Here is a 25,187-nt window from a genome sequence, read left to right as displayed (position 1 = left end):
GAAGCATTACAGGAAGACATTGATTATGTAACAAAAGGTATAATAATTAGACAAACATATAACTGGTATGAATTAGGTGAAAAAAGCAATCGTTATTTTCTGCGGTTAGAAAAAAATTACAAACGCACTCAACTTAATAGAATAATTAATCAAGATGACAAACTAATTGTAAATTAAGATGAAATTAATAAAGAAATTTAAAAACTTTAATCAAGATTTATACTCTTCGCAGGATAGCGTGATTTCCCATAATGAATTACTTCTTAATAACAGTAACATTCCAACTTTGACAGATGAACAACAAAACATGTTTAGTGCTCTGATAACGTTGGATGTAGCTCATGCTGCTCTCAAGGAATTCCCTAGTAACAAAACTCACGGAAACGATGAGCCAACATTTGATTTTCATAAACATTGGCCTCTAATTGGTAAAATCTTTTAATAAAGCCTTTGGAGAAGAAGAATTATCAACTTCACAAAAACAAAGTGTAATTACGTTAATTGAAAAGAGAGGAAAAGATCAAAGACATATAAAAAAAATGGATAGCCATTTCCTTCTTAAATACCGACTATAAAATATGAATGAAATCATCATCATCGTCATCTTAGCTTTTCACGCCACTGCTGGCAGGTAGCCACCACAACAGCTTCATTTTGTTGTGGGGTTGAACCGTAACTCACCACGTTGGTTCAATGTCTGGCCAAAAAAATCTTCTTCCGTCGTTGATCCACACGGTCAGCGTTTGTTAAAAATAGACACATTAGGGGTGTAAGATTAATAGAAGGTATTATGAATTATACCAACGAGATGCATCTACCAGGTTTATTATTAACTATCGATTTTGAAAACGCCTTTGATTGTGTAGAATGGGATTATCTATTTATTTGAACATTAAAAGCATTTAATTTTGGTGACACTTTGATCAGAACATTATACAAATACATAAGTAGTTGTGTAATGAATGAAGGGGTATATTCAGGTAATTTCTAGGGGTGTTAGGCAAGTTGATTGTATATCACCTATGTTATTTGTTTTAGTGCTTGAAACCTTATTAATATCACTGCGATCAGAATCCAACATGGCTGGTATAAAAGTTGATGTAACTGAAATTAAGAATGCCTCATTTTCAGGTGATCTCACTTGTTTTATGAATGATATACAGTCAGCTGAACATTTATTTGATTTATTAACAAAAATCAATAATGACTCTGGTCTGAAGGTAAATCATACTAAATGTGAAGCCATGTGGTTGGGAAACATGAAAACAGCAATTTAACTCCGCTAAATGTTACCTGGCCAAACAAACCAATTAAAATAGTTAGCATATACATGTCCCATGATCATGGAACTGCTGCGAATTTAAATTTTGCAAACCCACTTGAGTGTCTTGAGAAATCTCTCAGTTTTTGGGAAAGTAGAAATCTCACTTTACTTAGAAAAATTCAAATTATTAAATCAATGGGAATATCGAGAATTCAATATATAAATAGTAATGCCAATATTCCTGTAAAATTATTGAAAAATAATAATAAACTCTTGTACAATTTTCTTTGGAAAGGTCCTAATAAAATAGCCCGAAAAACTATGGTAAAATGGAAAAGGGATGACTTACTATGCCAGATATTTTTACAATCTATAGAGCACAGAGGATACATTTGATAAGGCGTTACTGAAATGAAAACCCCCATCAGGCATAGAAAATAAATTTTGACATAATACTGAAAACATAGTGGCGTGAATTTTGTTTTGCTTGACATAAATGTATCAGGTTTCTTTAAAAGCATGTTATCAACATGGTCATACTTTAAGTCTTATCCATTCATAGAAAATAGCAACATTGTTACTCTTAACCCCGTCATATGGAATAATAGAAATATTCTTATAGGGGTAGATCTTTATTCTTACATGAATTGTTTAATCACAGCATAATATTTGTTGGACAACTGTTTCATGAAACTGGTCGTCTATTACAAAGAGAAGAAATTGCTTCAAGTAGATATGTTTTACAATGGTTTGGTCTAATACATGTACTACTAGTTGAGGTGAAACAAAATACAACCATTCCAGAAGAATAAGTTGTACATTTCAACATTAGTACCACTAACATTAATATTCATGATTGTAATACAAGAAATATGTTCAAATCTATTGTGGATTATAATTGTATTACTCCCAGATCAGAAATTGTTGTTGTCAACTTGCTGAATGTAGACATAGATTCCGTCTTACAGTTGACAACAAACTAAGCGAATTTCAAATTTAAGATTTTACATAATATTTACCAACAAATGTTGTGTAAATGGACGCCCCCTAGAGTTGATTCAGATAAATGTACATTCTGTAATTCTGAACCTGAAATACTAATTCATCTTTTTGTAATTGTAGTTATATTGAGGAATGTTGAGAATGTTTTTTTTATGTTATGGGGAAGGAAACTTTATTTACATACTACTCTCAATGCAGCACAAATTATACTTGGAGATGAACAGAAAACTTGCTTGACTAATTTAACTTATTCTAATTGCAAAACGTTTTATTTATATTTCTCGAACAAAGAAACAAAATCCTGATTTCATTGGATACATTAAATATGTACAGCATATTAGCAATTCGAATATTTTATTGCTTCGAGAAGGAATAAATTAAATAGTCATATAAAGAAATGGGGGTAATTACTTGAAAACAAGTGTCCAAAGTATTTAAGAAACGAACTGAATACACTTATTACTGTAATATGTCAATTATACTGTTACATGTAAAGCATCCAGACCTTTTGACAAATAGAGCTGTAATGTATTAACATTTAACGATTTCCATATTACCTAACATCTGAAATGTATCTTTCATAATGTTTCTCCAATAAAAAATTTCAAAAATAAAACAAAAATTATAGGTATTTTCGGGGCATAATCGAAAGTGATAGGTATTTTACTTTGTTTACACGTCTTTAAGAAGCATTCACTGGTAACTCAAACTCAAAAAAAAATACACGAGGTCGGGTGAAATAACCATTTATTCAATTGCAAACGTGAGTAACGATCTGCGGAGGCATACTGTTCACATGTTCTTCTGTCTGAGCAGGGTTACTACTTCTACTGTGGTCTGTAAAGTAGCGGCAGTGTGCTTACCTTTGAAGTGAACACATGCGTAAGTTTACTTTTCCTTGTACTTCTTTTCAAAGTTGTCGAAATAAACTGTATTACGGTTTGCTGCGTGTAACTGTTTCTTAAATACACTTCTTGGGTAACTAATGACGAGACTTAAAAATAAATGTGTTGTTTTCTGTTCTTGGTAAGTTCTATCGCATGGAATGCAACTGTCATGGATTAGTAGGTATAATACAGCGATAATTCAATTTTTATGATAAAAAATTATATAACAGTACTGTTAAATCACAAACGATTCTCATGTTTATGGTATGATAAGGTAAGTAGTACTTACGCTTCATTTGGAAATATTCTGGCGAAAATTCAGTAAAATAAGCTACCTTTATTTTCAAATCAATGTTATATTTGAATCCCAAACGTGTTTAATAAATAACCTAGCTTCAATTGTTAAATGATATATTACTAAAAACTGATCGGCTTTGAAATGGCAGACTAATACATTAACAGTGAATCTGCTGGGATAAACTTTGTGATGCTGCCATGAGTAGACTGGGTAGTGCTGGATGGAAACGTTGCAAGTCACAATCATCATAACAAAACGGCAGTAAAAGGGACAGTACAAGATGTTGCCGTAGAGAAACATGTCGTAAGGCTTGTCGTAAATGTATGCACTCTAATCAAAGTCACGTGTCATGCTATGTCGTTCAATCATATAGTTCGGATTAATAACTATTCGCCCATTAATGATAATCAAATTTAAATTATTTATATATTATATACATAATTGTTACACGCAAATCTAGTATACATATGTACACATTATAAACATATCTAATATAAACAAAATATATACATTGCGCCACCAACGTCCTAGATAGCATTTGTAAATGAATTAAATATTAATTATATTTTCATGTCACGTGATGGCATTTTCTTATAATATTTAAAGTAAAAAAGACGGTACACTTAATGGTCTAGCATTTATGGGATAAATATATGTTATGAAGTTTTTCAACAATTCCCTTTTTTTTAAATAAGTGCAAATCTTATTGCTATTGAGCTTTACGTCTTCGGAGTTGATACGTCAGATGTATTAGTACCAACGTCAGACTTAAGACTGGTAGGTCGACTGTCTGAATGTCGACTTACTGGTCGACTACCGTCCAAGTTCGATATTAACGGCTCCACTGATATGCTGCTCTTCGGTTTGGTGCCTACTAGGAAACTGGCGGATTTCTTCCGTTTTTCTGACGCTTTGTGTTTCGATTTCGACCCCTTCGTGCCCTGAATGGCGAGTTTTTGTCTGGCATTACTACTTACGACCTGTGATTATGCATAATAGACAATACATGGTCGTTAGAATGTGTCAACTTGTCCAAGAGCCACGTGGCCCCGTGAGTGTCACAAACTCCACGCACGGCGAAGAGCAACGCCATGAGACAGAGATATTGATAACGGGTTGTATACATACCTTCCAATCTCTGAGTGACATCTGACTCTCGTCGTCATCATCAGAATCACCACTTTGCCCTCTGAATAATAGTTTGCTCTTGTTCGTCTTCATGTCGACACCATTCGTGATAGGTTTGACAATCATGAGAGCAGGGCACATCTCGTCTTCCTCCTGCCCATCGGCGTGTATCGTCGAAACGTAACTTGACGCATCACCAAACGAAGTCATGGATCCTCTGCGGAACAAATATGGAACGGTTAAATAAAATAGTTGGAAAACCATTACGCCTCAAACACACGTTCCCATGGAAACGGCACACATAGATACACATATGCACAAAACTCAACGTGACTGGAACGAGAATCTTGATTTTCAATTAAATGTGTGTAAAACGTAATATTCACGTACATGTTTCTGTTGGAACTATGGGTCATAGTTGCTGTACTTTCCGATATCTTCTTTGCCATGGATTTGGGTTTCGGTGCATCAATGGAGTACAGTTGTTGGTACTTCTGTAGGTGTTGTTTTGTACAGGAACGTTCCATTACCACTACGATCTTAGCCCACTAAAGATTGATGAACAGACGTAATTTAGCGCATTTATTTGATGGGTATAAGTGTTTTAATGACGTCGACTCTAGTTACAAAAATCCAATAGTTGATATCATGTCGAATTAGTTTGAATGGTACCGGTGAAGCGTGGCAATGCAAATCGGAGAAAAGCTATACATTTCGAGAACCACTGGATCATACTCTGGCTTCCTCCGTCTGTTTCATCGCTTCTCTGTCGAAAATAGCTGGGAAGCTGTAGATACTGAGGTCCCACGCCGATTCAGTATTTTTCTACACGCTGTCATTTGTGTCATTGTTTATCGTAGAATAGAACCACCCAGTGACAATTGGCCGGACCAGACTGAGTACTGAGGCGCCATCTAATTCCTCGTGGCTAGCGAGACGTACATCCCACATGTAGATGATCATTTAAATTAATAAAATTAACATTTCGTACTTTTTAGATGCTAGTTTAATAGGCGGTAGTCGTCGCATCACGCATGCGCGAGGTATATGGGTCTCATATAAACAAAGATGGTGACTTTGACTGTTGCGCAGATCAACGAGTACAAACTGAGACGTTACCAAGCTTTACTTAGGTATTTTCAGGTGATTGGAAGGTATCGAAGAAGTCACCGGTTCAAACCTCGTACCTCTCATTTCAATTAGAAGAGCGCATTGGATCACGGGAAACTCAATGTTTATCAACACAAATGTTTCACATGCGCAGCGCGCCGACTACCGCCCTTTAAATAAAAGAAAGCCTCGTAAAGTCCGATGCGAAGTCTTGAATGCCTCATTTTAGAGCTAAACCAAAATGTTTCAGCCATTTTGCCGGCAAATCTTCGAAACGCTTTAGAAAAAAATCCTACCTGTCTTTGCCACTCCTTTCTAGATCGAACGAGGATTTTTTGGTACGTATTTGTCATCATAGCTGTTAAAAGAAAACAATAGCTTACAGACAAAAGAAAACATGAACATAAAGACATATTAACGATCGAATCTCGAATTCGTAAATTCGTTCTGGCAGAGAACAAATTGATAGCATATTTCTAGTTGGCACCTGCTCCACAGAAAACAGTGCACGGACGGACATAAATATAATGTCGTTTTTTATCTTTGTTGATCAGAATTCACTTTACCAAAGTATACTGTCTTTTTAAATACGATATTTCTTTAGAAATTCATTTTCATTCGTATAGCGGTCACATATAAAAGAGATATAGTAGTGTAATAACTCGTATCACGGTATTGGGACTACCATCTTGTACACGTTAATCTAACCAATATCACGGTATTGGGACTACCATCTTGTACACGTTAATCTAACCAATATCACGGTATTGAGACTACTATCTTGCACACGTTAATCTAACCAATATCACGGTATTGGGACTACTATCTTGCACACGTTAATCTAACCAATATCACGGTATTGAGACTACCATCTTGTACACGTTAATCTAACCAATATCACGGTATTGGGACTACCATCTTGTACACGTTAATCTAACCAATATCACGGTATTGAGACTACTATCTTGCACACGTTAATCTAACCAATATCACGGTATTGGGACTACCATCTTGCACACGTTAATCTAACCAATATCACGGTATTGGGACTACCATACGTTAATCTAACCAATATCACGGTATTGGGACTACCATCTTGCACACGTTAATCTAACCAATATCACGGTATTGGGACTACCATACGTTAATCTAACCAATATCACGGTATTGGGACTACCATACGTTAATCTAACCAATATCACGGTATTGGGACTACCATACGTTAATCTAACCAATATCACGGTATTGGGACTACCATCTTGCACACGTTAATCTAACCAATATCACGGTATTGGGACTACCATCTTGCACACGTTAATCTAACCAATATCACGGTATTGGGATTACCATCTTGTACACGTTAATCTAACCAATATCACGGTATAGGGACTACCATCTTGCACACGTTAATCTAACCAATATCACGGTATTGGGACTACCATCTTGCACACGTTAATCTAACCAATATCACGGTATTGGGACTACCATCTTGCACACGTTAATCTAACCAATATCACGGTATTGGGACTACCATCTTGTACACGTTAATCTAACCAATATCACGGTATTGGGACTACCATCTTGCACACGTTAATCTAACCAATATCACGGTATTGGGACTACCATCTTGTACACGTTAATCTAACCAATATCACGGTATTGGGACTACCATCTTGCACACGTTAATCTAACCAATATCACGGTATTGGGACTACCATCTTGCACACGTTAATCTAACCAATATCACGGTATTGGGACTACTATCTTGTACACGTTAATCTAACCAATATCACGGTATTGGGACTACTATCTTGCACACGTTAATCTAACCAATATCACGGTATTGGGACTACCATCTTGCACACGTTAATCTAACCAATATCACGGTATTGGGACTACCATCTTGTACACGTTAATCTAACCAATATCACGGTTTTGGGACTACCATCTTGTACACGTTAATCTAACCAATATCACGGTATTGGGACTACCATCTTGCACACGTTAATCTAACCAATATCACGGTATTGGGACTACTATCTTGTACACGTTAATCTAACCAATATCACGGTATTGGGACTACCATCTTGCACACGTTAATCTAACCAATATCACGGTATTGGGACTACCATCTTGCACACGTTAATCTAACTAATATCACGGTATTGGGACTACCATCTTGCACACGTTAATCTAACCAATATCACGGTATTGGGACTACCATCTTGTACACGTTAATCTAACCAAATCACGGTATTGGGACTACCATCTTGCACACGTTAATCTAACCAATATCACGGTATTGGGACTACCATCTTGTACACGTTAATCTAACCAATATCACGGTATTGGGACTACTATCTTGCACACGTTAATCTAACCAATATCACGGTATTGGGACTACCATCTTGCACACGTTAATCTAACCAATATCACGGTATTGGGACTACCATCTTGCACACGTTAATCTAACCAATATCACGGTATTGGGACTACCATCTTGTATACGTTAATCTAACCAATATCACGGTATTGGGACTACCATCTTGCACACGTTATTCTAACCAATATCACGGTATTGGGACTACCATCTTGCACACGTTAATCTAACCAATATCACGGTATTGGGACTACCATCTTGCACACGTTAATCTAACCAATATCACGGTATTGGGACTACCATCTTGCACACGTTAATCTAACCAATATCACGGTATTGGGACTACCATCTTGCACACGTTAATCTAACCAATATCACGGTATTGGGACTACCATCTTGCACACGTTAATCTAACCAATATCACGGTATTGGGACTACCATCTTGCACACGTTAATCTAACCAATATCACGGTATTGGGACTACCATCTTGCACACGTTAATCTAACCAATATCACGGTATTGGGACTACCATCTTGCACACGTTAATCTAACCAATATCACGGTATTGGGACTACCATACGTTAATCTAACCAATATCACGGTATTGGGACTACCATCTTGTACACGTTAATCTAACCAATATCACGGTATTGGGACTACCATCTTGCACACGTTAATCTAACCAATATCACGGTATTGGGACTACCATCTTGCACACGTTAATCTAACCAATATCACGGTATTGGGACTACCATCTTGTACACGTTAATCTAACCAATATCACGGTATTGGGACTACCATCTTGCACACGTTAATCTAACCAATATCACGGTATTGGGACTACCATCTTGCACACGTTAATCTAACCAATATCGCGGTATTGGGACTACCATCTTGCACACGTTAATCTAACCAATATCACGGTATTGGGACTACCATCTTGCACACGTTAATCTAACCAATATCACGGTATTGGGACTACCATCTTGCACACGTTAATCTAACCAATATCACGGTATTGGGACTACCATCTTGCACACGTTAATCTAACCAATATCACGGTATTGGGACTACCATCTTGCACACGTTAATCTAACCAATATCACGGTATTGAGACTACCATCTTGTACACGTTAATCTAACCAATATCACGGTATTGGGACTACCATCTTGCACACGTTAATCTAACCAATATCACGGTATTGGGACTACCATCTTGCACACGTTAATCTAACCAATATCACGGTATTGGGACTACCATCTTGCACACGTTAATCTAACCAATATCACGGTATTGGGACTACCATCTTGCACACGTTAATCTAACCAATATCACGGTATTGGGACTACCATACGTTAATCTAACCAATATCACGGTATTGGGACTACCATCTTGTACACGTTAATCTAACCAATATCACGGTATCGGGGCTACCATCTTGCACACGTTAATCTAACCAATATCACGGTATTGGGACTACCATCTTGCACACGTTAATCTAACCAATATCACGGTATTGGGACTACCATCTTGCACACGTTAATCTAACCAATATCACGGTATTGGGACTACCATCTTGCACACGTTAATCTAACCAATATCACGGTATTGGGACTACCATCTTGCACACGTTAATCTAACCAATATCACGGTATTGGGACTACCATCTTGCACACGTTAATCTAACCAATATCACGGTATTGGGACTACCATACGTTAATCTAACCAATATCACGGTATTGGGACTACCATCTTGTACACGTTAATCTAACCAATATCACGGTATCGGGGCTACCATCTTGCACACGTTAATCTAACCAATATCACGGTATTGGGACTACCATCTTGCACACGTTAATCTAACCAATATCACGGTATTGGGACTACCATCTTGCACACGTTAATCTAACCAATATCACGGTATTGGGACTACCATCTTGCACACGTTAATCTAACCAATATCACGGTATTGGGACTACCATCTTGCACACGTTAATCTAACCAATATCACGGTATTGGGACTACCATCTTGTACACGTTAATCTAACCAATATCACGGTATTGGGACTACCATCTTGCACACGTTAATCTAACCAATATCACGGTATTGGGACTACCATCTTGCACACGTTAATCTAACCAATATCGCGGTATTGGGACTACCATCTTGCACACGTTAATCTAACCAATATCACGGTATTGGGACTACCATCTTGCACACGTTAATCTAACCAATATCACGGTATTGGGACTACCATCTTGCACACGTTAATCTAACCAATATCACGGTATTGGGACTACCATACGTTAATCTAACCAATATCACGGTATTGGGACTACCATCTTGCACACGTTAATCTAACCAATATCACGGTATTGGGACTACCATACGTTAATCTAACCAATATCACGGTATTGGGACTACCATACGTTAATCTAACCAATATCACGGTATTGGGACTACCATACGTTAATCTAACCAATATCACGGTATTGGGACTACCATCTTGCACACGTTAATCTAACCAATATCACGGTATTGGGACTACCATCTTGCACACGTTAATCTAACCAATATCACGGTATTGGGATTACCATCTTGTACACGTTAATCTAACCAATATCACGGTATAGGGACTACCATCTTGCACACGTTAATCTAACCAATATCACGGTATTGGGACTACCATCTTGCACACGTTAATCTAACCAATATCACGGTATTGGGACTACCATCTTGCACACGTTAATCTAACCAATATCACGGTATTGGGACTACCATCTTGTACACGTTAATCTAACCAATATCACGGTATTGGGACTACCATCTTGCACACGTTAATCTAACCAATATCACGGTATTGGGACTACCATCTTGTACACGTTAATCTAACCAATATCACGGTATTGGGACTACCATCTTGCACACGTTAATCTAACCAATATCACGGTATTGGGACTACCATCTTGCACACGTTAATCTAACCAATATCACGGTATTGGGACTACTATCTTGTACACGTTAATCTAACCAATATCACGGTATTGGGACTACTATCTTGCACACGTTAATCTAACCAATATCACGGTATTGGGACTACCATCTTGCACACGTTAATCTAACCAATATCACGGTATTGGGACTACCATCTTGTACACGTTAATCTAACCAATATCACGGTTTTGGGACTACCATCTTGTACACGTTAATCTAACCAATATCACGGTATTGGGACTACCATCTTGCACACGTTAATCTAACCAATATCACGGTATTGGGACTACTATCTTGTACACGTTAATCTAACCAATATCACGGTATTGGGACTACCATCTTGCACACGTTAATCTAACCAATATCACGGTATTGGGACTACCATCTTGCACACGTTAATCTAACTAATATCACGGTATTGGGACTACCATCTTGCACACGTTAATCTAACCAATATCACGGTATTGGGACTACCATCTTGTACACGTTAATCTAACCAAATCACGGTATTGGGACTACCATCTTGCACACGTTATTCTAACCAATATCACGGTATTGGGACTACCATCTTGTACACGTTAATCTAACCAATATCACGGTATTGGGACTACTATCTTGCACACGTTAATCTAACCAATATCACGGTATTGGGACTACCATCTTGCACACGTTAATCTAACCAATATCACGGTATTGGGACTACCATCTTGCACACGTTAATCTAACCAATATCACGGTATTGGGACTACCATCTTGTATACGTTAATCTAACCAATATCACGGTATTGGGACTACCATCTTGCACACGTTATTCTAACCAATATCACGGTATTGGGACTACCATCTTGCACACGTTAATCTAACCAATATCACGGTATTGGGACTACCATCTTGCACACGTTAATCTAACCAATATCACGGTATTGGGACTACCATCTTGCACACGTTAATCTAACCAATATCACGGTATTGGGACTACCATCTTGCACACGTTAATCTAACCAATATCACGGTATTGGGACTACCATCTTGCACACGTTAATCTAACCAATATCACGGTATTGGGACTACCATCTTGCACACGTTAATCTAACCAATATCACGGTATTGGGACTACCATCTTGCACACGTTAATCTAACCAATATCACGGTATTGGGACTACCATCTTGCACACGTTAATCTAACCAATATCACGGTATTGGGACTACCATACGTTAATCTAACCAATATCACGGTATTGGGACTACCATCTTGTACACGTTAATCTAACCAATATCACGGTATTGGGACTACCATCTTGCACACGTTAATCTAACCAATATCACGGTATTGGGACTACCATCTTGCACACGTTAATCTAACCAATATCACGGTATTGGGACTACCATCTTGTACACGTTAATCTAACCAATATCACGGTATTGGGACTACCATCTTGCACACGTTAATCTAACCAATATCACGGTATTGGGACTACCATCTTGCACACGTTAATCTAACCAATATCGCGGTATTGGGACTACCATCTTGCACACGTTAATCTAACCAATATCACGGTATTGGGACTACCATCTTGCACACGTTAATCTAACCAATATCACGGTATTGGGACTACCATCTTGCACACGTTAATCTAACCAATATCACGGTATTGGGACTACCATCTTGCACACGTTAATCTAACCAATATCACGGTATTGGGACTACCATCTTGCACACGTTAATCTAACCAATATCACGGTATTGGGACTACCATCTTGTACACGTTAATCTAACCAATATCACGGTATTGGGACTACCATCTTGCACACGTTAATCTAACCAATATCACGGTATTGGGACTACCATCTTGCACACGTTAATCTAACCAATATCACGGTATTGGGACTACCATCTTGCACACGTTAATCTAACCAATATCACGGTATTGGGACTACCATCTTGCACACGTTAATCTAACCAATATCACGGTATTGGGACTACCATACGTTAATCTAACCAATATCACGGTATTGGGACTACCATCTTGTACACGTTAATCTAACCAAAATCACGGTATCGGGGCTACCATCTTGCACACGTTAATCTAACCAATATCACGGTATTGGGACTACCATCTTGCACACGTTAATCTAACCAATATCACGGTATTGGGACTACCATCTTGCACACGTTAATCTAACCAATATCACGGTATTGGGACTACCATCTTGCACACGTTAATCTAACCAATATCACGGTATTGGGACTACCATCTTGCACACGTTAATCTAACCAATATCACGGTATTGGGACTACCATCTTGCACACGTTAATCTAACCAATATCACGGTATTGGGACTACCATACGTTAATCTAACCAATATCACGGTATTGGGACTACCATCTTGTACACGTTAATCTAACCAATATCACGGTATCGGGGCTACCATCTTGCACACGTTAATCTAACCAATATCACGGTATTGGGACTACCATCTTGCACACGTTAATCTAACCAATATCACGGTATTGGGACTACCATCTTGCACACGTTAATCTAACCAATATCACGGTATTGGGACTACCATCTTGCACACGTTAATCTAACCAATATCACGGTATTGGGACTACCATCTTGCACACGTTAATCTAACCAATATCACGGTATTGGGACTACCATCTTGTACACGTTAATCTAACCAATATCACGGTATTGGGACTACCATCTTGCACACGTTAATCTAACCAATATCACGGTATTGGGACTACCATCTTGCACACGTTAATCTAACCAATATCGCGGTATTGGGACTACCATCTTGCACACGTTAATCTAACCAATATCACGGTATTGGGACTACCATCTTGCACACGTTAATCTAACCAATATCACGGTATTGGGACTACCATCTTGCACACGTTAATCTAACCAATATCACGGTATTGGGACTACCATCTTGCACACGTTAATCTAACCAATATCACGGTATTGGGACTACCATCTTGCACACGTTAATCTAACCAATATCACGGTATTGGGACTACCATCTTGTACACGTTAATCTAACCAATATCACGGTATTGGGACTACCATCTTGCACACGTTAATCTAACCAATATCACGGTATTGGGACTACCATCTTGCACACGTTAATCTAACCAATATCACGGTATTGGGACTACCATCTTGCACACGTTAATCTAACCAATATCACGGTATTGGGACTACCATCTTGCACACGTTAATCTAACCAATATCACGGTATTGGGACTACCATACGTTAATCTAACCAATATCACGGTATTGGGACTACCATCTTGTACACGTTAATCTAACCAATATCACGGTATCGGGGCTACCATCTTGCACACGTTAATCTAACCAATATCACGGTATTGGGACTACCATCTTGCACACGTTAATCTAACCAATATCACGGTATTGGGACTACCATCTTGCACACGTTAATCTAACCAATATCACGGTATTGGGACTACCATCTTGCACACGTTAATCTAACCAATATCACGGTATTGGGACTACCATCTTGCACACGTTAATCTAACCAATATCACGGTATTGGGACTACCATCTTGTACACGTTAATCTAACCAATATCACGGTATTGGGACTACCATCTTGCACACGTTAATCTAACCAATATCACGGTATTGGGACTACCATCTTGCACACGTTAATCTAACCAATATCGCGGTATTGGGACTACCATCTTGCACACGTTAATCTAACCAATATCACGGTATTGGGACTACCATCTTGCACACGTTAATCTAACCAATATCACGGTATTGGGACTACCATCTTGCACACGTTAATCTAACCAATATCACGGTATTGGGACTACCATCTTGCACACGTTAATCTAACCAATATCACGGTATTGGGACTACCATCTTGCACACGTTAATCTAACCAATATCACGGTATTGGGACTACCATCTTGCACACGTTAATCTAACCAATATAACGGTATTGGGACTACCATCATGTACACGTTAATCTAACCAATATCACGGTATTGGGACTACCATCTTGCACACGTTAATCTAACCAATATCACGGTATTGGGACTACCATACGTTAATCTAACCAATATCACGGTATTGGGACTACCATCTTGTACACGTTAATCTAACCAATATCACGGTATCGGGGCTACCATCTTGCACACGTTAATCTAACCAATATCACGGTATTGGGACTACCATCTTGCACACGTTAATCTAACCAATATCACGGTATTGGGACTACTATCTTGCACACGTTAATCTAACCAATATCACGGTATTGGGACTACCATCTTGCACACGTTAATCTAACCAATATCACGGTATTGGGACTACCATCTTGCACACGTTAATCTAACCAATATCACGGTATTGGGACTACCATCTTGTACACGTTAATCTAACCAATATCACGGTATTGGGACTACCATCTTGCACACGTTAATCTAACCAATATCACGGTATTGGGACTACCATCTTGCACACGTTAATCTAACAAATATCACGGTATTGGGACTACCATCTTGCACTCGTTAATCTAACCAATATCACGGTATTGGGACTACCATCTTGCACACGTTAATCTAACCAATATCACGGTATTGGGACTACCATCTTGCACACGTTAATCTAACCAATATCACGGTATTGGGACTACCATCTTGCACACGTTAATCTAACCAATATCACGGTATTGGGACTACCATCTTGCACACGTTAATCTAACCAATATCACGGTATTGGGACTACCATCTTGCACACGTTAATCTAACCAATATAACGGTATTGGGACTACCATCATGTACACGTTAATCTAACCAATATCACGGTATTGGGACTACCATCTTGCACACGTTAATCTAACCAATATAACGGTATTGGGACTACCATCTTGCACACGTTAATCTAACCAATATAACGGTATTGGGACTACCATCTTGCACACGTTAATCTAACCAATATCACGGTATTAGGACTACCATCTTGCACACGTTAATCTAACCAATATAACGGTATTGGGACTACCATCTTGCACACGTTAATCTAACCAATATAACGGTATTGGGACTACCATCTTGTACACGTTAATCTAACCAATATCACGGAATTGGGACTACCATCTTGCACACGTTAATCTAACCAATATCACGGTATTGGGACTACCATCTTGCACACGTTAATCTAACCAATATCACGGTTTTAGGACTACCATCTTGCACACGTTAATCTAATCTAATCACCAACCAATATCAATCAACATTCATTAATACTCACCAATTAACATGCTAAGTAACAATATAGGAACTAGCAACATGAAAATAACGAAAATGAGTTTTGTCAGTATAGGGGAGCGACTTAGTTCGATTTCGTCATCCTGAAAACGAAAAAAAAAAGCACCATGAAATGCGCTGTATATATAAGGGCCGAAGATAATGAGGTGTTTTTGGCTTAGAATTGCCGAAGTGCGCATGACCGAGGCTATTCCTAAGCCTTAGAAGATGGAGACAAACTCGTAGAACTACAAATTTAGGGTTATGTTAAAAATGACCACAAGTTGAGGAGAACTACCTACTATCAAGATATCTAATTTAATTATGGAATACAATAACGAAAAAACAATTTTCCAGAAATATGGTCGATATTTTGAGTTTGGTCGGCGGGTCATTGCTGAATAGTTGTGATATAGTGAAAATACTGCTTTCTATATTTGTGCTAGTTGTAATGCCCTTACCTTTCCACTGATAAGAGTCTGAAAATGAATAAGAAAAAATAAAAATGTAGTAAACATAATACAGAATTAGACCGCTTCAAATTTTCGATCGAAAGCAACAGACTGACATATAGTCGTCAGTGATCAGGTACGCATGTATTTTATCGTATTGAACGGTGCACATTCCATAGACGAGTATTTATACGCATGCGTAGTAATACCATTCGCCACACTTGTATACTTACTGCAAACTCGCCAAACGCCATATGAAATAAACTCATCCAGGTGCCATAGACCGTATCGAATGTAAATACGTAAACTCCGATGTCTTTAAAGAGGAAGTAAAACGCTGAAACGCACAAATTTAGTAACATTACAATTCATCTGACTCATGGTTGTAATGCAATGATCTGAATGTTATGGTGTTCAAGACGAGATCAAATGTTGTCGCTCTGAGCATCTCTGAAGTGTCATGCAACTACATACCCTAAGATATTATTGTATAATAGCAGCTTACTCTGGAAATTCAATAAATTATTTTAATTTAATAATGCGATAAATTATAACCCTGTGGATACGCAAAATAACTAAGAACGCATTGTTTCACTGGTAAATTGGTAAAATTGAAACTCAGTGAGTATACTCTAAAAATCAAAATCACCACGGAAACAAAAATGTTTATTTTTTTTTGTCATTTTTCCTTTACATTTCGTGCTTTTGTTTCTCGGAAATTTTACCCATTTTTGAGCCATGGCGTTTCCAAATTGTAATCTCCACCTACGTAATACTCGAACTAATGACGTAACGGTACACTTACCTGGGGAAAACGAGGACAATATAGTAATGGTGATAAGACTGAAACGAAACAAGTCTCCGGCAATCATCTTATAGATCATGGTCACAAACGGTCCTAGACTTTCCAGAACCCTGTCAACATAAAACGAAAGTGTGTGAAAAAAGGACCTTTAATTTTTCTTGATGCTGCCACTCGTTATTATTTGGGAGAGAAACTTGAAATGGGTTTCATGATTTATTAAAACAATTTAGTTCGCTCCATTGTCGCCCTCATGCGTTTCAGATTTCCGCAAGGTCAGCATACTCTGACATGTAAACCATGCTTTTTATCACACTCATTTTGTGTGACCATTTATTTCATATGGTATTCCTGACGCCCTTCAATGTCCCCATAATGGCAAACAACTTGACCCGGGGCAAGTAACTCATACAACTTACAACAATTACAATTCACATACTTATGTATTACGCCATTTTATCTATGTTATCATTAACCAGAACAAAATCGCCACAGCCTCCTTGCTGCGCCGCGTCGTGTTCGACACGGGTCTCATGTGACGTTTACAGTTTAACGCATTATTTGTTAGCACTGAATTCAAACGCTTTGCACGAAGACAATGACTGGGGCACTTTATCGGAATGCCCAAGCCCAGGTACATGCATAGTAATACGTAATATCATATTTACCTGTAAAAGAAGAGTATATATGTCCATGCTAGAGGAACTGCAGCTATTACCAACATATCCTCAATGTATCGTTTATCCAGGAATCGCATTGGTACGCACAATAATATCAAGACACAGGAGAATAGGAAGAGGCCCTTGGCTGGAACGTTACGCTATTAAAAACACGTTAAGTATCTGATTAGTATGTGATTATATAGTGTGTGCATACTACATGACTTGGTAATATCAGACGGAACCTGATTGTGATCATTTGGAAATAATGTGTATTCCTTCGCATAATAAAAACAAAAGAATGAAAGTGCGTAGAACCGCCACAAGAGGGCATAGTGTACTACGGTCGACTGTACCTGTAATGTGGTACACATTAAATTTACACATCACAAAATAAACCGTTTGCACACCAATCAACTACACCACATATCTCGTTTGAGTATATATCGATAGGAAATGATTTCTTTAAATCTACGCATGCTGGCATCAGAGGGCGTACTTACCATCGTACTAAAGTAACCCAATTTAACGGTTTTAATGTGGAAAAATTCGAGGCCTAGATACATTAAACAACCAATCGTTGTCAAAGCTTCGGCGACGTATCGAACCTGTAAAATACGTAACATAGAGTCAAATACATTGAACTGCGCATGCACTTCTAAATAGCCCTACTTATAAGCGCATGCGCAAATGTACGATGATGCCTTTATTAAACAAACGAGGACGACTTGTCAACAACATAGATCGCACATATGGTTAACATATGGTAACTAGTCAATTCAAGGTAAAAATGAAAATATCACAGATTTATTTATTTTTTGCACTAAATTGTACTTCTGGTCGATGTACGGATATTGACTGTTCGGGACCACCAGCCCATTTTTCTAAACTGGTGATTATACTTCAATAATGTTGTCAATATTATAATGTTTCAATCATTGGTATAAATGATGAAGTTATTGACCAATATCTCAATTTGGTGACACAATGTAGATAACTTATTATATATCGTGACTGGGTACATTTCGTTATCCTGGATTACTTAAAAAATCTGCGTTCCAAAAAAATCATACATGTCAGTTTACGTTAACATTGTGTAACAAGGCTGTTCTAAAAAATAATAGCATTTTTTAATAATATTCAGCCATTTTACGGTATGTACCGTAACACAAAAAAGAACGACGTTTCATGTCATCATTAAAAACAATAGTTTCATGCATAATACGATTTATGACCAACTATTATGAATTCGGTTCAATCTTACGAAGAGTATTATTGGTCGGGTCACGTGTCAACTTACAATACTCTTGACGTCAGTTCCACCAATCAAGTCTCCAGCAGGTCTGGTATATATGGCAACGCTTAATGTTAGTAGGTATATGATAGCGAAGGTAAGACGAATTGTAAATTGTCTCTGAAAATAAATTAAACATAAATAGCGACGCGTTAGTAATATATGTTTGTCAAATTTATATGTTTGTCGAATTAGATGATTTTTGAGGAGAAAAACTCCCCCAATATGTCACTATAAAAAGAGCCCGTGCAATATTTCAAAGGTGAGAAATTTATACATTTGGGGTTATGTTTTCCTACGACGCGTACCAAAGATAGTTTACTTGTCAGGGGCAGTAACAAAGTGCTGAGTTTAGGTACAATGTATAACAAGGAGCCTCAGGGTGGATTATATCTGATTTAGAAAAGTCAACCGACTATTACACCTAAAACACAGTGTTAACCAAAGCGCAAAAATGTGGAGTTTATTTGTTACATATGAACAACTTGAATTGTGGGTTTATCTAAATAAAATAGACACAACAAACCACGTGTTGAGTTTACTATAAGTAACAACAGTTTTGTTTGATTTACTTGTGAAAGCAAGCACAAGTTCGAGATTTTCTACGCATCCATTGACTGTTAACTAACCTTTGCAAACACCCGCCACTTCTCCAGCAACAGCAGATGTATCACTCCGCCGTCTAACATTGGGAGATGTTCGTCCTTGTTACTACCGACTATAATTGATAAGGCCGAGTCCCAGTCTGAACCAGTAAAAAGGAGAAGCTAATCTTAAAGCTAAACTTAAAATCCAAATGAAGTTAATTTATGAATAAATATAAATACATGTAGGTGTACATTGCACACACACATATAGTTGTTTCAAACAAAACTGAACCGTTATTGACATTTACTCACCGTGATCGCCATTTGATTTTATGCTGTCTATGTTGTCTAGTGGGTACGCAACGCAGTGAAAATTACTGAATTTCCAAAAGGTCGTACTATTCACTTCTAAGATCTGCTGAAATAGTTTGTTCCTACCCAGTTTACACGCCAAACCAAGCGGGGTTAACCCTGACACGTTTCGGATTTCCGGATCAGCGCGCTCCAAGACCAGTTTGTACATTTCCTAATATTAATATACATGATCATTTTGTCATTATTGCAATCATTGTATGTTACAATAATGGGGGAGATATAATTTGGATAATAATTTCACATTAATATATTCATGAACTTTAATTAGTGTAGTTATTAATTAGCCACTGACTGTAATACAAACATTACGACTCCTATGCACAGATTTACAAAAACAAATTTGGCCAACACCTTGTGCCACAACAGTGTTTGTGTGTCGCCGATGGGCTGTATTGGGTTACAGTGCAGTCACGGTACATTTCAACATTGTACCAAGCAAGACAAAACGTCTTTTCTTATATGAAAGAGTTATATTAGAGTTATGCGATTACTTCCGGGTGTGTCAGTTGTATTGACACGCAGCGTTCGAATTTGTTGCCAGCCTGGCATAGTCGGAGTAAGTGTCAGCGCCTCCCACGACAGACTCACATTAGTGGTTGTGTCGACGAGGGCGCTGCAACATATGCGGACCTTCACGTCACACAGTAATTTTCGAACCTAACATTATTTCTCCTTTGTATAAACTGAATACTTACCGGCTTATTATGAATTACCAGCATATGCAGTGCGGTGTTTCCGAATGAGTCTTGGGCATTGGGATCTACTAGACCAGTTAACGGATTACTTTTTTCTAACAAGTACGTGTAAATATCTTCATTAGCTACGGAAGCGGCGAAGTGAAGGGGATATTCTCCATAATAGGCATACCCAAAATAATCAATGTCTTTACCCTTCGCCGATCCATCTTTATGAGCCTCCGGAAGAAAGAAACGTCCGGACGCACGTTGATCTAGACGAGCACCCTTTTCCACAAGAAATTTTACTGACTCTAGGTCCTGGTTAACGATTGCGAGGTGAAGACACGATTCCCCTGTCAGTAAAAAAAATAAACTTAACACGACTTGGACAACTGTGAACTTATTTATTGAACATGAAGCTAAAAAAATGCTTTGAAATCGATCAAGTCGCAAATTAATAAATAAATCAATTACACTAACCGTAATATTCGTATCCTTCATAAATATCCAATACCATTTTCGGATATTTTTCAATTAACACCTTGGCCAGCTCTTTGTGAATGTCCGAGTTATTCAAATAACATAGATGAAGGATCGTCTCGCCGACACCTCCACGATTATCCAGATCAAAACACGCTTCATGCTCCTGAAACTTGTTACGAAATTGCCCTTCTTGTCTTTTGTCGAACTCTTCTCCGAGTTGCTTGGCTTTCTCGTCTGTCCATATTGTCTGAATCAATTAAAACGACCTCTAAGATTTACATTGATCCGCTGACATTACAGCGATAATGCGCGCTACCATATATGTGTTCACTTTGGGCGGAGCTTGTGTATTATGCGTAGTAAGTGATCACATCAAATTTCAAAATGTGATAATTTTTACCGATCTATTATGCAGTTTAGTGGCATGACCTTCAATGAGGTCACACATCCTGGGACGTTTATTTCTCAATTATTGTATCAAAAAATGCAATGTTTTAACGTGATAAAAGTTGTAAAACAGAATATTTCTGTTTCATAGCAGAATCTGAATATCAATTGTTTCAGTTAGCGCCCTTGATTGGCAAAAACACAGAGTAAATACAAAACAAACAAGCAAACACATGAAACAAATCAACAACACATAACTTCTATATACTATTACTTCAGATTTTAAGCGGCCAGTCGAATCAATTCAATCATGCATTCAGTTTGGCAACATTTCTTGAAATACGGAAACCAGGGGAAGTGTTATCGTTAAAAGGAATACAGGTTTTAATCGACCGTTTATCATGAGTTAAGTGGTCAACAGGTGGTTGGCCGCCCTCATGCCACGTGACGTATACTCACCGCAACTTGTTTGGCGCACATTTTTAAATACATTACATACTCTGTCTTAGTGATGAGATGGGTATCTTCGCCGCCGTTATACAGATACGGAGGAAGCTCCTTAGCTGCAATCTCCTTGAAACTTTCTAGATCGTTCCTTTCCCTCATTTCTTTGAATGTTTCGAGGAGGGTACCCCCGTTTTGTAAATTAATTATCTTGTACATGCTTTTTTCTGATTGGGCCTTGTTCTGTTTCTGCCACGCAGTGTCAGGATCTTCGTCCTCCAGCTCTTTGTGTCCACACACACGGTTGCCCATGGTTACGATTGATAAAAAAATTGCTCGTTAATTGTCACCGTAACCTGTAAGCCAAAAAAACGTTATTTTAATTATTTATTGCGGTTATTTCTTTAAAAAGACATTAAAAACGGGATACGGTGATGTTGTTTGGAACTGTCGTCCAATGAACGGAAATAGTAATAACAGACGTGAGTGACTGGAAGCTCAGTGGACTTGTGTATAGTAAGGCAACCGAAGTGCCTCACAGCATGGCATTTCATAAAACCATTTTTACAAGTCATTTACTAATACATTTTAAAAATGAATTTTAAAAATATAAACATATTTTAAAAACGAAAATGAATGTTAAACATGAAAATGGGTTTTAAAAACGAATATGGATTTTAAAAATGAAAATGGATTTTAAAAAATGAACTTGAAAATAGACTTTTAAAAACGAAAGAATGTTTTACAATGGATTCCAGAACCGAAAATGGATATTAAAAAATGATTATAAAATAAAAATGAATTTTCAAAATATTAATGAATTGTAAAAATGATTTTATAAAATGCTATGTTGTGAGCCATCTCGGTTGCCGTAGTACAATGAAGTTTTTTTTTTCTTTCAAAGTTGTACTCAGCTGAACCCGCTGACCCAAACAAAATGGTGCCAGTGACGTTTTCTTGTGTTGGTACTTTTTAGTGTCAGTAGTAGTGCAATAAACTGCTACAGGCCACTGATGATGTCCTTTCCACCACCGCCGTGATTGCTGACACCGTGGTCACCTGAAACAGTTCTGTTAACGGGGTATGAGCGCAATAACAGTTGGCACCGTGGACCGTCTTTAAACACGGTGTGACTGACCTCAGGACTCGCCCGAAACATATTACAACTGAGCATTGTCCTCATGGTCTTGTGTTACAGAATTAACTTACTAGTATTTGACAATAGAAAACACAGCAATATTGGTAATATGCTACCAAGGTGTGTGTCCTTCACCAAATACTTTATATTGATGGGGTATATACTCTTCCGATTGTCGAAATCGTCGAATATATGCCGTGTGTTATTTCTTGGTCTATCTTTGAGTTATATAAGTGCGTTATATCTGTCACACTCACCTTAAATCCTGTCACATACCGTGATTTAGGTGTTGTCTAATCTCCGTCAAAGTGACGGCGTTACACACTCTTTTGTTATTGAGGTTCTCACTTATCGCGACGAGGAGAGCGCGTGGCGTATCGGTATATGCCAATCGTAGGTAACGGAACTACTATCTCCAAATCACTTTCGTTTCTAGTTGAAGAAAACACACCAATTGACACAGACGATGCAAGCGGAGCCTAATTAACATAAAAAAGAATCAGAGTTTCACCAATTAAATGGCACAGTTCCTTTTATATCGAGTAAGATCTTTGCCCCTAGATCATCAACGACTGTTCCATGACAGTATTACCACAATTGTTCGGCGTTAATCACGACACGGTTTCGCAAAACATAGATCAGCATTCAAGTACACAGATTAACGGCGGCGGTATTCACTGTTGTCGCTCGGCAAATATGGTAACGTAGTACACAATTCATAGCATTCAAGTACTATTGTCAGCTTTTGGGCGTTTACATTTGCAACCGTTTTAAGCAGATGTGTTTTTTGAATGAGCCACACAATAAGAAACCTTATCAACCGCACATATATATTACGAGTATTTATAGTATGATTTTTAAAAAAACAAACAGAGATATCTACTCTGGATTTACATTTTGAGCTTTCTTACCTGCTGTTCAAAATGGAATCGTTTGTCGAAGTCGTTGGGGAAAGTTGTCTAGCGCCCTCATTGACGAATAAAGAAATTGCAAACCTTGACCTCAATGACAAAGGCTGTGTCACATACGCGGCGATTTTAACCATGGCCGATCATACTTATATAATGCAACAATTTAAGACTGTTCCGAGAAAGTATAAAAGTAGTATCCCTAAACTACAAAACAAAAATAACAGCAATGATACACAGAAAGTGTACACAGGCATTAAATTATAAAGTTTAGTACAAATCACAAAATTCATTTATTAAATGAAAATACACATTAGAATTATACTACATGAATGGAAATAATCTTCCATTTCTTCTGTAAAAATCACGCGTTTTTTTTTTTCAACTGATGTTTTTAGTTTCGTGTGTCAGTCATTCATTATTTGATCCAATTTTGCCCAGTTGCTCATATTCTTAATGTATGTGGATTTTTTGACTCGGATTTGTATTTGTTCTTCAATGTAGTGCTTGCTACGAGTATCATTGTACAAATCTTCTATTCAATGCGACACGACGGATTCTTCGAGTTAAGCTTTGTGGGTTTATTCCACAAATTATAATTCTGGTGTGGGTGACAAGTTTATTATCGTGAT

At 37.8% G+C, this 25,187-nt stretch overlaps 1 protein-coding gene across 1 annotated transcript; it reads right to left on the bottom strand.

The window, feature by feature from the left end:
• Positions 1–1,838: 1,838 nt before the first annotated feature.
• LOC102800666 (transient receptor potential cation channel subfamily V member 5-like) lies at positions 1,839–24,618 on the bottom strand. The gene is made up of 18 exons (XM_085496833.1): positions 24,559–24,618; positions 23,905–24,126; positions 22,525–22,865; positions 21,676–21,925; positions 21,214–21,548; positions 20,456–20,669; positions 20,186–20,301; positions 19,563–19,676; positions 18,766–18,870; positions 18,272–18,423; positions 17,607–17,716; positions 17,035–17,138; positions 16,811–16,828; positions 16,354–16,453; positions 5,986–6,047; positions 4,970–5,127; positions 4,580–4,796; positions 1,839–4,431 (listed from the first exon to the last, which is right to left on the bottom strand). Exons 3-18 carry the CDS (start codon positions 22,819–22,821, stop codon positions 4,171–4,173), a joined length of 2,613 nt encoding a protein of 870 aa, XP_085352959.1. The 5' UTR covers positions 22,822–22,865; positions 23,905–24,126; positions 24,559–24,618; the 3' UTR covers positions 1,839–4,170.
• Between the last annotated feature and the right edge of the window lie 569 nt (positions 24,619–25,187).

The sequence above is a fragment of the Saccoglossus kowalevskii genome, chromosome 3 (genome assembly GCF_978046115.1).
Source record: "Saccoglossus kowalevskii chromosome 3, keSacKowa6.1, whole genome shotgun sequence".
Lineage (NCBI taxonomy): Eukaryota > Metazoa > Hemichordata > Enteropneusta > Harrimaniidae > Saccoglossus > Saccoglossus kowalevskii.
Note: the sequence above shows the minus strand (reverse complement) of the source record. Positions and strands in the feature narration are given on the sequence as shown.